This window comes from Ahaetulla prasina, chromosome 7, assembly GCF_028640845.1.
Source record: "Ahaetulla prasina isolate Xishuangbanna chromosome 7, ASM2864084v1, whole genome shotgun sequence".
In the NCBI taxonomy this organism is placed as follows: domain Eukaryota; kingdom Metazoa; phylum Chordata; class Lepidosauria; order Squamata; family Colubridae; genus Ahaetulla; species Ahaetulla prasina.
In genome coordinates, this window is record NC_080545.1 from 51,783,249 (window position 1) to 51,796,159 (window position 12,911).

At 34.3% G+C, this 12,911-nt stretch overlaps 1 protein-coding gene across 1 annotated transcript; it reads right to left on the reverse strand.

Moving 5' to 3' along the window:
* Positions 1-2,560: 2,560 nt before the first annotated feature.
* CCDC107 (coiled-coil domain containing 107) lies at positions 2,561-7,737 on the reverse strand. The gene is made up of 6 exons (XM_058191302.1): positions 7,482-7,737; positions 6,586-6,791; positions 5,903-5,969; positions 4,210-4,300; positions 3,437-3,546; positions 2,561-2,997 (listed from the first exon to the last, which is right to left on the reverse strand). Exons 1-6 carry the CDS (start codon positions 7,633-7,635, stop codon positions 2,723-2,725), a joined length of 903 nt encoding a protein of 300 aa, XP_058047285.1. The 5' UTR covers positions 7,636-7,737; the 3' UTR covers positions 2,561-2,722.
* Positions 7,738-12,911: the final 5,174 nt, after the last annotated feature.

The following is a 12,911-nucleotide window of genomic DNA, read 5'->3' on the forward strand; positions in this document are numbered from 1 at the left end:
GCTCCCTAACTGGGTTTTCCTTTTCCTGATTTCCGTCTGGTTTTGTTTAGGTCAGGAAGAGCCCGTTTGCTCAGATGTACGTTTCTCTGTCTTCCGCTGAACAGGGCTCCCGGTAATTTCGAAAATCATTAAAGGGCAGCAGATTTTGAGAATTATTCTACACCGGTGTTTGTTAATCGGTAAAGATTCTGTTTTATGAGTTGGTTTGATCCTTTTTACAATTCGTTCATCTTTTAACAATTGTCTGGGACCGTTGTCTGGGACCTCAGTGTGGCAAATGAATAATTCTGGACAGACCCAGCTTTCTCATCCTTTCTCTATTTTGTATGAATAATTTTATTAAAAGAAGATTGTACAAAGATTTTAAAAATTACAGAAACATAGAAATATAAAATTATAAAAGAAAATTAAAAGAACAAAAAAAACCCAAGAAAACATAAAAAAGCAAATTCTGATCTACTTTGCAGCAGTTAAGCAATTACCATCTTCACCAGTTCCTTTCTTTCCATAAACAAACCTTTTAAACAAATCCCAAAATCACTTCATTTTTATCCTTTTTCAGCAAAAAGTTTATAAGATTTCCAGTGTTTTTATAAAAAGTTGTTCTTTCTTTCCTCATTCTTTACCGTTTCTCCAAAGGGTAGCAAGCTCACAATAAATGCCAAATATGCTGCAGCAAATGCAGATGATGATGTTTTTGATTGCATAAATCAAATTGTTACATGGACTATTGCCAGTAATTGAAAGCAATCCATCACAACCTGAAGTTCTTTATGTATATGGTTTCAGCTCCCAGAATTCTCAGCAAAGCCTATTAATTTATCACCAAATTGGTGTGAACTATATAGATTTTCTCCATGACAGATCTCTTAATTTGTACCTAACCTATTCCTTTAGGTCTTCAATCTTCACTCATTGCCACTGTAACTGAGTTCATTCACTTGACTGCCGGTCATCCTCTTCTCTTTCCACCTTTCCCAGCATTAGAGCTTTATTCAGAAAGCTAGGTTTTTGTAGGTGTCCAAAGTAGGATAATCTGACCTTGGTTATTTGTTCATATTGCTTAAAAATCCTGACAGATAAACTCTACACATTGGGAGACCATTCATACCGGCAAAAGCAGCTCTAAATTGACTTACTATAGCTTTAGTTCTTAAAACTTAGAAAGGCTGTAGAAGAGAAATAATCCATTCAAAATTGATACAAAATCATTCTGATTGATGTGCAATACTCTGACTTGCCTACCTTATGCAACCCATAATTTGATTTATGCAATTAAAAATAGTTTATATACCGCAGAATGAGGCTTAGCTATATTTATCATCATTTTCAAGAGCAGCTGGAAAGATAAAACATATTTTTAAAGAACTATAGTACAGGCTTATCAATTTACTAGATATTACTAGCAAACTCCATGTCAGATTTTGTACTAGCAACTGTTCGTTAGAGGGGAGAATATTTTAGCTGTTGTATAGGCTGGCCTTTGATCAGGCCAATCCACTCTCATCTGGGCTTAAAACTTTACTATACAATAAAAAAGATGTTGAGTGTTAACTTTCAATAAAGAACAAATTATCTCATTACCTAAAATAAAATTTTTCATTATAAAACAAACCTCTCTAACATTGTGGTAGCTATTGAATTTCCTGGCAAGGGGGCACTGTTGACTAATTATTCTGTTATATTCTCCAGGGTCACTGCTGCCCTTATTTTATAATAATAAGCATAATAAAGGATAAGGAAAAAATTCTGGACAAACTCAATATCACAGAATTTCTACAAGGTGGGAAATTGCCTTGGTACCTCAATCAATTTATGAATATCAAAGTGTTATAGGGATTCAATTTGCCATCTTACCATCAGCAATAAATTATGAAACCAGCTTTGAAAAAAGAATCTACCCTTGTAGAGTCTATGGTGATGTCCTGCTTTATGATTTCTACAGAAAAGACCATAATACTCATAGCAACTATTCGCACATTATTCTGCAAAAACAAATGGGTCAAAATAAATAAATAAACAAACAAACAAACAAACAAACAAACAGTCAGTCAGTCAGTCAGTTAGTCAGTCATCTATGAGGATTTTGGAACTGCATAACACGGTCAAATTTGCATCAATAGCCTGCAAAAAATCAGCAGATTAAATGATAGCAAAATGCCTTACTAAATTAAGCACAATAGTAGAATCAGGGTAATGTGGTTGGCAATTCATCATATAATTAGCCATCATGCATGCATTGTATTTAACTGCTCCATTTTATATTTTCAATGCTAATCAGTTACAAATAAAATCTAAGGCTTATTGATATTTAATGAAAGATAGGTAGTTTGTCTCAAAGAAATAAACCTATCCACTGTTTCAAAAAAAAAGAGAATATCAAAATCCATACTAAAGTTACACTGAAATGTCAAGTAACTAAATAATTAATACTGGTACATTCCATATTTGTTGCAAATAATTTCTGCAGAGCCATATAACACAAACTTACAATATCTTTTATGCCCATGCCCACACTTTAATAACTTTAAAAATGAAACTGTGTGATTATGATACTGGATAGAATTTTCTGTGCAGTATATGCAGAAATTATTTTATTTAGAATAAATAGGAAATGTTCATAAATATATCATTTTAAAATATACAGCAGTTATTGTGAACATATTTTAAATTTTTAAAGTGTATTGTATAGTATGTCCAATATTCATTACAGTTTGTTTGTTCATTCGTTCCTAAGACGTCTTCTTAACCCGGTATCTAATTCTGTTATATCTCGATTAGTTACTTCCATCTCCTTTGGTTCTTCCATTGTGCTGAGTAAGTATTCATGATCAAAACGCTGATATTTTTTTACACCATAAGACTCTTCCATATCTTCAAATAAGGCATCATGCTCACATTTTTCATAAATATCCTCATCTATTTTTACTTCTGGATGTTCGCTGAATGACTCTATTAGATCTTCAAGCTTCTCTTGGCATGTATGGTGGCTAATATCTTAATATACACAAGAGGAAATTGAAATACAACATTACAATTAGGTTACGTTTTTGCAATTAAACCAATTTATTACCAGAAAATTGGAAACAAGATATTTTGTTTTCCTTACAATATAGAGTGCATTAAAATAGTTGACAGATCACCAGTTTTCATTATCTATTAAATCATAAAGCAAGTTGTTGCAGTTTGTTCTAAAAGCACGTTAATAGGTCAATTAATAGGTCATATATAATATGGTAATTAAGGGGCAAAAAACAATAAGAACTCTGGCCTTGCTTGGAACTTTAGAATAGATCAAATGGAACAAGCCAATTCATATGCACAAAAGAACAGGCAGATTATTGCAATATTTGTTAGAGTAGAAAAACCTGCTTAAAAAATAATCAAGATATTTAGTAGTAATTTATTAGTGAGTGTTAAAATCCTCCAAAAGTACCTTGTGGTTTCATAGTCGATTTATCTAATCCACTTTCTTTCATCAACTTTCTAATGGACTCAAGTTGTTCCATAATTTCATTTTTCTGCTCAGAAGCCAAAGTATTAATGCTAAAAAGCCAAAAAGCTGGATCAGAATTAATCAGGACAAAAAATAATTACAATTCTATTAAAATAATATTGAATTCATTTGTATTATTGGTAAATTTAGATCAACCACATTACCTATATTTTACTTAAATGAAACTAAATTTCAAACTAAGTTTACGTTGCTCATTTCTAATCAGCCCCACACAGTATTAGGTAAAAACCAGGCTAATATAAAATTCATTGTATTTCTATTCACTGTATTAAAGCAATAAAGAAATAAAAGAAATAAAGTACACTTGATATAAAGTATTTTTATTTTTTCCCTTTATTTAATGGCATAATTAAGGTTATAAATTGTAAATTACCTCAGTAATATGATAGTGATATACGTTTTTCAAAAATAAATACAAATTCTGTGCTTGAAAGAAATGGTTTAAAATGATGGCACCTTTAAATTCTAATTATCATTCCTTTTTATCCCTCAAAGAGGTAAAAACTGTCTCGGTGAAACATCAGTTGTAATAAGCATTGCCAAAAATAAGAGGAAACATGTCATTCGTGATATATTGGCATTCTGTTCTTATTTTAAGTTCACAAACATGATCTATCAGATCTCTTTCCCACATCTGAAATAAACAACATAACATTTAAATGAAATGCCATGATTTACTCTATTTGACTCACCAGCTTGAAAGTGGATCTAACTGAGTCAATAATGAATTTAACATTTTTTCTGTTTGTGCAAGATGTTGCTCCAATTCCAAAAGTTGATGCTCTAAAGTGAGAATATACACTTTTTAAAAGCTAGCATAAAGTGAACATCTTTAAGATTAAACAAAAACTAAAGCAACAGGCAGAAGTGGAAGTATAATAGCTACAGTTCTGTTCAGATTGTAGCATCTTTCTAATAAATACAGATGAAGCAATTTCTACTGGATTCTAAAACAAATTCTTTTATGCCTTAGATGTTTTTCGAAAATGATTTTAAAATATTTGAAGTCTCAAACTGAAAATGACGTACTATTTCTAACAAACAAAATTACTACAGACAAAGCCACAATGCAATGAAGAGGAATTTAAACTGATCTAGTCCCATTAAAGGGGATGCGGTAGCTCAGTGGCTAAGACGCTGAACTTGTCAATCAGAAAGGTCGGTAGTTCGAATCCTTAGTGCTGCATAACGGAGTGAGCTCCTGTTACTTGCCCCAGCTTCTGCCAACCTAGCAATTCGAAAGCATGTAAAAATGCAAGTAGAAAAATAGGGACCACCTTAGTGGGAAAGTAACAGTGTTCCGTGTGGCTTTGATGTTTAGTCATATCGGCCACATGACCACGGAATTATCATCAGACAGCACTGGCTCTTTGGCTTAGAAATGGAAATGAGCACCCCCTAAAGTCGGGAATGACTAGCACATTGTGCGAAAGGAACCTTTACCTTTACCTTTAGTCCCAATAAAAGCAACACAATAAATGTCCCATAGATATACTTTAATATTGTATTTCTCAGAAGTTATATTTACACTGTCATGGTATATACAAAGTGGCCCAACTAGCAGTCTGTTTTATTGAATGTAAGATTATTCATATATCAGTTCCAAACCTTATTCTCAAATAGTACTTCCACATAAGCAATGTAATTTTTCCAATTTGAATAGAATTTTGATTAAACCATTTTGTGTGCTGTTATACAGTATACTGTTTTCCCAGTTAAAACAAAATATTGTTAAATAAATAAATAAAGTTATTTCTGCCTAGTAAATGGGTCATTTCATCTTGAATATCTTTATTCACTTTGAACTATGTATCAAGATCTAAGACGTATAATTTATCAGGATTTTCCAGGTAGGTGAATTTTTCACATGAATTAATCATTAAAGCTTTTAACTGTGCCATTTTCTGATCTAAAAAAATCAAGTCTCTTCTTTGTCTCCAATAAACTGTTGCAACTCATCTGCTGCAACTAGGATCAACATGAATTCAGTCTTTCTAAAAGAATGTCAATCATGAAAAAGAAAGTTGAAGAAATGCTATCCCACATTTTTTTTTCTTTGCTGATACATTCACATTCTGTCAAAGTAAATTACCAGTAAACTTTTGGCTGTTTTTCAATTGTAAGAAATTGTTTTCTTTGGATAAGAAGTTGTTCTCTAAATGAAGAGAGAATTTATGACCACACAACTGTACTTTGAAGACAAAAAGTTTTCCACTTGCTAATGAAGCAATAATAAAAACTGGAATAAACTGTTTTGTCTGAATGGGGAAGCTATGGTTAATGAACTCATGTATACATCTCAGTATCAAGTTAACTTTTGGTAATTTGTACTAGGTTAATAAGGATATAAAAACTATAAGCAAAACATTTTGACTCAATTCTTACCTGTTTCTTTTGTTTTTTCTTCTGCATTTTTTTCTTTTTTTGATAAACTTTCTTCCTGCGATTTCATCTATAAAATCATAAAATAATCTCTATAAGTGTCTCAAATATGTAAGACTAATAAAATTACCAGTACTATATAATGTAAATAAAATATTCCAAAACATTCCTACATTAGCATGTTTTCTGTCTAGTTTCAGTCCTTTAATAAAATTGTCAATAGCAATCCAGAATATTCAGATGAAGTAAATTATAATAAAATTATAATTTCATTATGCTTTCAGTTGCATAATGCAAATTCCAAAAAGTTAGCAACACAAGGACAAAATGCAATTTAAAATATAGCAAATTTAATTACTTCTCATATATATATCATTTTCTCCCTTTTGTCTCAAAAAAAGTATTCTGAAAGTTCTAGGAACTGCCATAAAAACTATGCAGAAAATACAAGCAGACCTGGAGATGCAAATTGTTCACTCCTCCTGTGTACTGGTACTTTTTCATTAGATTATATGTGCCATGATATTTTAACTTTTACCTCAACATTTACTAAGATAAGAAAACTTGAATTTCTATGTGATACTGTATATTTGGCACCTTTATAAATAAGACATATTTATAAAGGTGTTTATTACAAAATATTTCCACCTGGAAGTCTAGATTTGATTTTTTTTTTTAATATTTACCTTTAAGAATTTGTATAAAGCAAACACACCCACACTAATAGCATATAGCGGCATTAGGGTTAAAGCAAAGTCTCTGCCATTGCCTCTAGTCCGTTCAGTCTTCAACTCCTTCTCCATTGCATTTTTCATTTGCTGGATGCTTTGATATTTTTTACTTTCAGGAGTTTCATAATTTGTCGGTGCATGCAGAATTTTCTCAGCTCCACCTACGGAATAAACATTTTAATAATTAAGAGCCAGTTAAATCCAAAGCCAGTTAATAAAAACTAGGGCTGTAATCTGGGATTTATGTGCTGAAGTATAGTATTTGTATAGATAGTTCCTGTCAACAAACACATTAATAAGAATCCCTGCACTATTTTAGCTTTATGAAGTTTGTGGGGAAAGGAATAGGAATGATTATAAAGAGAACATAGATGTTTTTCCTTTAAGAGAAAGACAGCAAAAGCCATATCTACAACACAAAAAGCAATTATTTACCTTTCTAAGAAATAATCCAAAGCAACCTGATCAATACTGGTGCCTTCCAAGTCTGTTGCAGTACAAGCCCCATTTTCCTTTAGCTCATACTTTAGTGGCCAGGCTGTCTAGAAAGGACACATTAACTCAACAAATAGTGACATGAGCCCAAGAAAGGCCGACCTAGCCTATGGAAGACCCAGTTTCTCTGAGTAACCCCAGCTACAGTTGAACATGGTGTAAATGTTAAGGAACTTCTCTGTAAGGCACTTTAGGACTAGTTTCTTTTAACCTAAGTCCCCTAGTTGCAGACGCAACCCTGACATCAAGCCAAACAATCGTTGATCTTTTTATCATAGATATAAATGTGGTCTCCCTTGGCCTGCCACGAAGGGACGGAATATGGAACAGGGAAGAAACGGGCGCCGGTACGATACCGTGTCGGGCCTGGTGAGAAGCTGGCCGGCCAGAGGAGGTTTTGGCACTCCGCGGAGACTTCCCTCCCCCACTGAATATCCTGGGCATCACTGCGAACAGGCAAAGTACCAGCACGACGGAGACCAACACCTGCTGCATGGAAGAAAGCGCCATGGCGTCACGCAGTGACAACACTGCCCTCCGAGAAGGGGCTGTCGGCTTTACTCAGTCATCTACAGTCACTCAAATAAACTAATACTGGCTGGAAGGAAGCTGGAAAAGAAGAGCGGAAGACAAACAAACCATAGATTTTCGAAGAAAGAGCTTCATCTTCGGTTCATCTTTTTTCTAGCGCCCCCTAACGGGCTCCAGGCACTGTTGGCGTGGCGATAAGTGGCAGGAAGGGAAGTGAATTCAACGGAAGCTAGAATAGAATAGAATAGAATTTTATTGGCCAAGTGTGACTGGACATACAAGGAATTTGTCTTGGTGGATATGCTCTCAGTGTACATAAAAGAAAAGATACGTTCATCAAGGTACAACATTTACAACACAGTTGATGGTCAGTATATCAATATAAATCATAAGTAAATATGATATATCAATATAATTATATAATATATATATATATATATATATATATATAAATAAATAAATAAATATAAATCATAAGTAAATTTATGATTTATAAATCATAAATCAATATAAATCTATGCACCTCCAGCATAAAATCTCGCTTTTGTTCACAATTGCTTACAATTGTGAAAGGTTATTATAAATATGTAGTTCTGCAATAAAGCTGATGAGAAAAGGGTAAACAGGATCATTAATCCAGTGTTTTGGAATCAGAATTCAATTTCAGTTCATTATCACACTGTTGTAAATGCAGAAGAAAGCTAAAGGATTTCTAATAGTGGGGCACATAAATTCTAATGTCATAGAGCATATAAATGGATATTGAAAAATGTTTCTGCTATCAGCAACGATATTAATAATGATATCAATAGCACTTAGATTTATATACCGATTCACAGTGCTTTTACAGTCCTCCCTAAGCCGTTTACAGAGTCAGCATATTGCCCGCAACAATCTGGGTCCTCATTTTACCCACCACAGAAGAATGGAAGGCAGAGTCAGCCTTGAGCCTGATGGAATTCGATCTACCAAATTGCAGGCAGCCAGGAGTCAGCAGAAGTAGCATGCAGTACTGCATTCTAACCACTGCGCCACCACAGCTCAAGGAGTATATGCTGATATTTAGAATATAATTTTGGCCACACATTGCTTTCACAGGATCTAAAAATAGTTGCTCTAAAATGAGATATGCATCTATAGAATATTAAATACTGAATAGCGTGCAGACTTCTGGCAAATTTACATAGCCTTCATCCTATGTAAAGTGATAAAACAAGACCCTTATTTGTTTTTGGAGGATATGTACATGTATCAGTGCCCCTACAAATATCTTGCTTATCACCCACAGTTAACCTGAAAGGTTAACTCTCTGCTCCATTTTTATCTCATTCTACTTTTGTGCGTGTGTGTGTATCAATTCACATGCACACACACATATGCACCCGTCAGTCAACTGTCTAACTGCAGGAAAATATGATGCAACAATCATTTCCCTTGCCCTGAGTCAATGCACAGCCTCCGAAAATTGGGGGAAAGCAAGCTTGCATATTAATAGGATTAATGAACCATCAATCTCTAAAACAAATTGGTCTTTTGTATTGCATCCTCACTAGAGCCAGTTTCTGTGCCAGTTACTGGGCTTATCAGTCTTCATCTGTCCCTATTGTCATGGCCCTTCAAGGTAAACCAGGTCAGGAAACACACCAGAAGAAATACTGTACTGAAACACATTTTTTTCTGCTAATGGATTGTGACAGTGGAAAAGAAATGAACAGTTGACTAGGGTGCACTACAACTTGATATTTTTATCTCCAGAGCCTTTTATCTTCTGGTGTGGTCAAAAAAGTCAAATTGATACCCACAATGGTGTGATCAAAGCTCCAACTATTTTTTATTTATGTTCCATTACAAAAACGGACAGCTCATACCATCACAGCTGCCATCTTGACAATTTTTATTTATTTTATATCTTTCGTAGTGTGTATGCCCCTGTAATTGAAAGAGCCTTAAGTTATTCTTAGATACATTAGTTTTAAAGTAGTATTTCCCTCCTTAAGTTGATGTTAGTGTTCTATTATAGCTTCAAAATGTTTCTCAGTTTATCTTCAAAACAACTCATGATGTGTCATGGATGTGATTGCAGATGTGTTTTGGGGATGTTAGGAGATAAAGTTGCCTTTTCTTCTTGGTCTCTAGCAAGCCTTCACCCTATCTCTGTTTCATTGTGATGTCAATACAAACTTTTGGCATTATTGTAGCCACTTATGGATACCCTGCTTCATACTGATCTTTTCCACTCCCCCAAACTTATCATCTCCCCTCCCCTTATCCTTTTGACAGCTATTTGTCTCTAGACTACCAGAACAGCCTTTACTATTTCACTAGGGGGGGAAAGGGGAACATTGGTATAGTAGAATAGGCCAATGAATTTTTTTTTATTTTATTTTGTCACAACAGTATATAAAAGCACAATCATGAAACAACTATACAACATATAAGCGTATATATAATAAAAGGAAACAATAGGACAGGAATGGTAGGCACTTTTGTGCTTTTATGCACACCCTTATAGTCCTCCTAAGAATGGGGTGAGGTCAATGGTAGACAGTTAAAGCTTTTGTGAGTTTGGGAAGAGACCACAGTCAGGTAGTGTGTTCCAAGCGTTAACAACTGTTACAAAAATCATATTTTGTGCAATCAAGATTGAAGCATTTAACATTAAGTTTGAATCTATTGTTTGCTCTTGTATTATTGTGACTGAAACAGGAAGGACATTGCAATAGATGATTCTGTGTGTTAAACACAGGTCTTGTCGGAGTCGGCAGAGTTCTAAATTTTCTAATCCCAGGATTTCAAGTCTGTTGGTATAAGGTATTTCGTTGTTTTCAGAGGAGTGGAGAAGTCTTCTTGTAAAATATTTCTGGACGCGTTCAATTGTATTAATGTCAGAGATGTGGTATGGGTTCCAGACAGGTGAGCTGTATTCAAGAATAGGTCTAGCAAATGTTTTGTATGCTCTGGTTAGTAGTGTAGAGTTTTTGGAAAAGAAGCTGCGCAAAATTAGATCGCATACAATAGTTTCAGGAAGAGAAAGTTTATGTGCAACTTGAATATTTTTTAGGTTCAGTGATTTTTTGTAAAAGATAGCCATTCCACCACCTCTGCGGTTTTCACGATCTGATCAAAAAACTTGATACTCTTTGTTTGAAATAATGGAGTCAGGCAGGAGTGAGTTCAGCCATGTTTCACAAACAAATATAATATCAAATGTACCATTGTTTAACAATAGGATAAATTCAGGTAATTTGTTTACAATGCTTCTTGCATTTATTAATTTACATTTGAGACCTGCAGTGTTTGGTGTAGAAGAGGTAAAGGGTGTGCATACCTAGTTTTGATTGATAGTTGATTGAGGGTTATGTACAACAGGTGGTTGAAGGAAGGTTGGTTGAACAATGAGTGGTTGATCATTGGATAGTTGGAGGTTTTGTACTGGTGGTTGGAGGTTAGTTGGTTGATCGACAGTTGATTGAATGGGTGGATAGATGTTTCGATTGTCAGAGGGATGGATGCCTTGATTGATTCCTCTTTTTTATTTTATTTTGTCACAACAGTATATAAAAGCACAATCATGAAACAACTATACAACATATAAGCGTATATATAATAAAAGGAAACAATAGGACAGGAATGATAGGCACTTTTGTGCTTTTATGCACACCCTTATAGTCCTCCTAAGAATGGGGTGAGGTCAATGGTAGACAGTTAAAGCTTTTGTGAGTTTGGTTAAAGCTTTTGTGAGTTTGGGAAGAGACCACAGTCAGGTAGTGTGTTCCAAGCGTTAACAACTGTTACAAAAATCATACTTTCTGCAATCAAGATTGAAGCAGTTAACATTAAGTTTGAATCTATTGTTTGCTCTTGTATTATTGTGACTGAAACAGGAAGGACATTGCAATAGATGATTCTGTGTGTTAAACACAGGTCTTGTCGGAGTCGGCAGAGTTCTAAATTTTCTAATCCCAGGATTTCAAGTCTGTTGGTATAAGGTATTTCGTTGTTTTCAGAGGAGTGGAGAAGTCTTCTTGTAAAATATTTCTGGACGCGTTCAATTGTATTAATGTCAGAGATGTGGTATGGGTTCCAGACAGGTGAGCTGTATTCAAGAATAGGTCTAGCAAATGTTTTGTATGCTCTGGTTAGTAGTGTAGAGTTTTTGGAAAAGAAGCTGCGCAAAATTAGATCGCATACAATAGTTTCAGGAAGAGAAAGTTTATGTGCAACTTGAATATTTTTTAGGTTCAGTGATTTTTTGTAAAAGATAGCCATTCCACCACCTCTGCGGTTTTCACGATCTGATCAAAAAACTTGATACTCTTTGTTTGAAATAATGGAGTCAGGCAGGAGTGAGTTCAGCCATGTTTCACAAACAAATATAATATCAAATGTACCATTGTTTAACAATAGGATAAATTCAGGTAATTTGTTTACAATGCTTCTTGCATTTATTAATTTACATTTGAGACCTGCAGTGTTTGGTGTAGAAGAGGTAAAGGGTGTGCATACCTAGTTTTGATTGATAGTTGATTGAGGGTTATGTACAACAGGTGGTTGAAGGAAGGTTGGTTGAACAATGAGTGGTTGATCATTGGATAGTTGGAGGTTTTGTACTAGTGGTTGGAGGTTAGTTGGTTGATCGACAGTTGATTGAATGGGTGGATAGATGTTTCGATTGTCAGAGGGATGGATGCCTTGATTGATTCCTCTTTTTTATTTATTTATTTATTTATTTTATTTATTTTATTTATTTAATTCTAAGTAGAAACACTCGATAGAACAGCTTTAAACTTTAAACTGAACCTGGCAAAAGCCATTTTGTTGGTTCTCAATTGCCATATATTGGGGGGGGGAATGGAATGCACTGCCAGAACACACCACCAATTTTTCTCGTGGGAACCAAAGTCATCTCCACAGGTGTTGATGAGAACAGAGAGGAGTGCCTAAGAAGCGCACCAATGAACCTAATTGGACAACGTGACTGGTAACACCTGGGGAGGGGATCATTTACTATTTTAACTATACTGAAACCATGGGAATTATTCAGAGTTGGTTTTACATTTAGTCGTGCTGATATGATGTGCCTAATAAAGAAGATCTGAGTCTCAGAGTTCTGATTTGCTTGGGCTCATTAGTCAGAACCTTGACAATAGAATTTATTGATAAATCCCTTTTGAAAACTTTACTTGAAAGGTTATTAAGATATAGTAATATTTCATAGATTTATAAAAAGCTGATGTATATATTCAGTTAAGAAA